The sequence below is a fragment of the Sprattus sprattus genome (genome assembly GCF_963457725.1).
Source record: "Sprattus sprattus genome assembly, chromosome: 13".
NCBI classification, from domain to species: domain Eukaryota; kingdom Metazoa; phylum Chordata; class Actinopteri; order Clupeiformes; family Clupeidae; genus Sprattus; species Sprattus sprattus.
In genome coordinates, this window is record NC_137911.1 from 28,192,081 (window position 1) to 28,195,345 (window position 3,265).

The following is a 3,265-nucleotide window of genomic DNA, read 5'->3' on the forward strand; positions in this document are numbered from 1 at the left end:
AAGAAGGGAGTGTGTCTGTGCATGTGTCTTTGTACTTGGGTGTGTGTTTATCTGCGAATGTGCCTTCGTTACAGGAGCATAACCATGCCTGCCCTATTCCACCGCCTTTAGCTACCTCCTCCATCTGTTCTCTGTGCTCTCTTCACCCCTCCTTCTCACCCCCTCTCTCTCTCGCTCTCTCTTTCTACTGTTCTTTTCTCGGTCTCTCTGTGCCCCGTGCTTCTAACACCAATCACTTTTGATCCCTCTCGTTATCTCTCCCCTCTGCTTCAGCTCTCGTCTCTCCTGTGAAATAGATGCTTTTAGAGATGGGCCCTCATCCTCTCCTTCACAGCCTCACTCTCTTTCATTTGCTTTCTCTCTCCCTCTCTTTCTCCCTCCCTTTCTCCCTCTCTCTCTCTCCCCCTCTTCCTCTCTCTCTCCCTCTCTCTCTCTCTCTCTCTCTCTCCCTCTCCCTCTCTCTCTCTCTTTCCGTACTCGGTTTTAACTGTGGTGTTTGATATGGATCTCTCTACTTCCTATCATTCGCTCATTTGCTCCTCTGCCCTAAGCTCTTATTTTAATCTCTTGTGTAATGGAAGCTTTCACTGATTTGATCTTCTTGACGTGTGCCTTCCTCTCTCTCTCCCTGTCTGTCTTTCTCTCCTTCACTTCACCTGTCTTCCCCCTTCCCTCTTTTCTCCCCTCCCCTCCCCCGTCCTGTCTCTCCCTCTCTCTCTCTCTCTCTTCCTCTCTCTCTCTCTCTCTCTCTCCCTCTCTCTCTCTCTCTCTCTCTCTCTCCTCATTTGTAGTTCTATCTGGTCATGGTGCTCTCTCTGGCCTCCTGTGTTTCGGCTCGCTCCCTCCTCCTCGTCCTCCTCCTCCTCCCTCTCCTGCTCCTCCTCCTGTGCCCCGGCCCGGTGGGCGGCTGCCCGGCCCGCTGTGAGTGCTCCGTGCCGACGCGCTCCGTGTTGTGTCACCGCCGGCGTCTGGTCACCATCCCCGAGGGCATCCCCATCGAGACGCGCCTGCTGGACCTGAGCAAGAACCGTCTGCGCAGCCTGGCGCCGCAGAACTTCTCGCAGCTGCAGCAGCTGGAGGACCTGGACCTCAGCACCAATCTCCTCTCGTCGGTGGAGCCCAACAGCTTCCGCGCCCAGCCGCGGCTGCGCTACCTGCGGCTCCGCGGCAACCAGCTGACGCTGCTCCCGCGCGGTGCGTTGGCCGGGCTGGGCGAGCTGCGGCTCCTGGACCTGAGCCAGAACAAGCTGGTCATCCTGCTGGACGGCGCCTTCGAGGAGCAGCAGCGGCTGGAGACGCTGGAGCTGAGCGACAACGAGCTGGTGTTCGTGGCGCCGCGCGCCTTCAGCGGCCTGCTGGCGCTGCGCACGCTCACCCTGCAACGCTGCAACCTGAGCGCCGTGCCGGGCCAGGCGCTGTCGCAGCTGCGCGGCCTGGAGACCCTGCGTCTGAGCCAGCTGATGAGCGTGGCCGAGGTGCCGCCGCACGCCTTCCGGAACATGCCGCGCCTCAGGCACCTGCAGCTGGAGCACCTGCCTCTGCTGGAGACCCTCCCCAGCCCGGCGTTCCTGGGGCTCAACCTCAGCACGCTGGCCGTGACGCACACCAACCTGTCCGCCGTGCCCTCGCTGGGTCACCTCAGGCACCTCACCCACCTCAACCTGTCCCACAGCCGGGTCCGTGTCCTGCGGGCCGGGGGGTTCCGCGGGCTGGCCAGGCTGGAGGAGCTGCGGCTGCACTCGGCCGCGCTGGAGCGCATCGAGCCCGACGCCTTCCTGGGCGTGCCTTCGCTGAGGCTGCTGGACGTGTCGTCCAATCGGCTGGCCACGCTGGAGCGCTCCTCGTTCCCCGAGTTGCACGGCGAGCCGAGCCTGCAGGCGCTGGTGATCGGCCGGAACCCGCTGGTGTGCGACTGCCGCCTCCGCTGGCTGCTGCAGAGGGTGCCGCCGCTCCTGAACGGCGGCGAGAAGAAAAGCCCAGACGACCTCCCGCCCGAGTGCAGCGCCCCTGCGTCTCTGGCCTCCAAGACCCTGCGCGAGGTGTGGGCCGACGCCCTGCTGGCGCGGCTGGTCACCTGCACCAAGCCACGTGTCATCGCCGTGGCAACCTCGCCCGTGCAGGTGGAGGAGGGCCAGCGGGCGTGGCTTAACTGCAGTGCTGATGGGGCCCCGCCCCCCACCGTTTCCTGGGTGACGCCCAGCCGCCGCCACCTGACCACTAAGAGCACGGGCCGCGTGGTCGTCCACGGCGACGGCTCCCTGGAGGTGCGCATGGCCGAGCTGCAAGACAGCGGCGTCTACGTGTGCGTGGCCTCCAACCCGGCGGGCAACGCCACCCTGTCCGCCTCTCTAGCTGTCAAGAGCCTGCCCGCTCGCGAGCGCTCCCTCCTTGCCAACCGCAGCCTGCACTACGACTGGCCTGACTCAGACTACAACAACAACGGCGGCGGCGGCGCCCACAACGCCTCCCTGCAGAGCAACAGCACCGATCGCTTCGCTCGCGTGCGCGTGGAACTGGATTTCACCACCATCCTGGTCTCCACGGCGATGGGCTGCCTCAGCTTCCTGGGCGTGGTCCTCTTCTGCTTCCTGCTGCTGTTCGCGTGGAGCCGCGGCAAGGGCAGGCACCGGGGCAGCGTGGACATCCAGTACGTGCCTCGCAAGCGCAAGACCGGCGGCAACGAGGTGCCCGAGACCAGCGGCCCGCGACGGGTCAACATGAAGATGATCTGAAGCTCAACGGCACTTTCGAACGCCGCGAGCCCCAAGCCCCGTTCGACGAGCTAAACCGCCGGTGACGTTTTGAAGAGGAGAATGTGTGCCTGACTCTTAGCCACGCGGTCCAAGAGAGCAAGTGTGTGTGGGGAGGGTGTGTGAGGGTGTGGCAGGGGCCTCTGTGTAAAGTAAAGCTGAGGAGGTGAGGTCTACAGGGTTTCAGATAGCCTGGGTGTTTTGGGCCAGAGGAGTGGGTCGAACAGGGAAATTAGTCGCTCGAAGTTTACCATTACTGAGAACAGGGTGACGAGACAGCTGTTTACCATTTTAGAATTATTATGAGGGACCAATAGGGATTGAGCTAGAGGAGAAACAGATGCCAACGGATGCATGGACTCTCTCTCACACACATCCATACATGCAAAAAAACACACACACACACACACACATAAATGAAGGGGCAACAGACACTGAAATGTGGGGGTAAAAGAGAATGTGCGGACATGTGGGTATGCGTGTGTGTTGGATTGTTTATCTGTGTGTGTGTGTGT

At 61.8% G+C, this 3,265-nt stretch overlaps 1 protein-coding gene across 1 annotated transcript; it reads left to right on the forward strand.

Annotated features, from left to right (window-relative positions):
- Positions 1 to 803: 803 nt before the first annotated feature.
- Positions 804 to 2,732, forward strand: lingo2b (leucine rich repeat and Ig domain containing 2b; the record flags this gene model as incomplete). The annotated part of the gene is made up of 1 exon (XM_080849742.1): positions 804 to 2,732. One exon carries the CDS (start codon positions 804 to 806, stop codon positions 2,730 to 2,732), a length of 1,929 nt encoding a protein of 642 aa, XP_080705868.1.
- Positions 2,733 to 3,265: the final 533 nt, after the last annotated feature.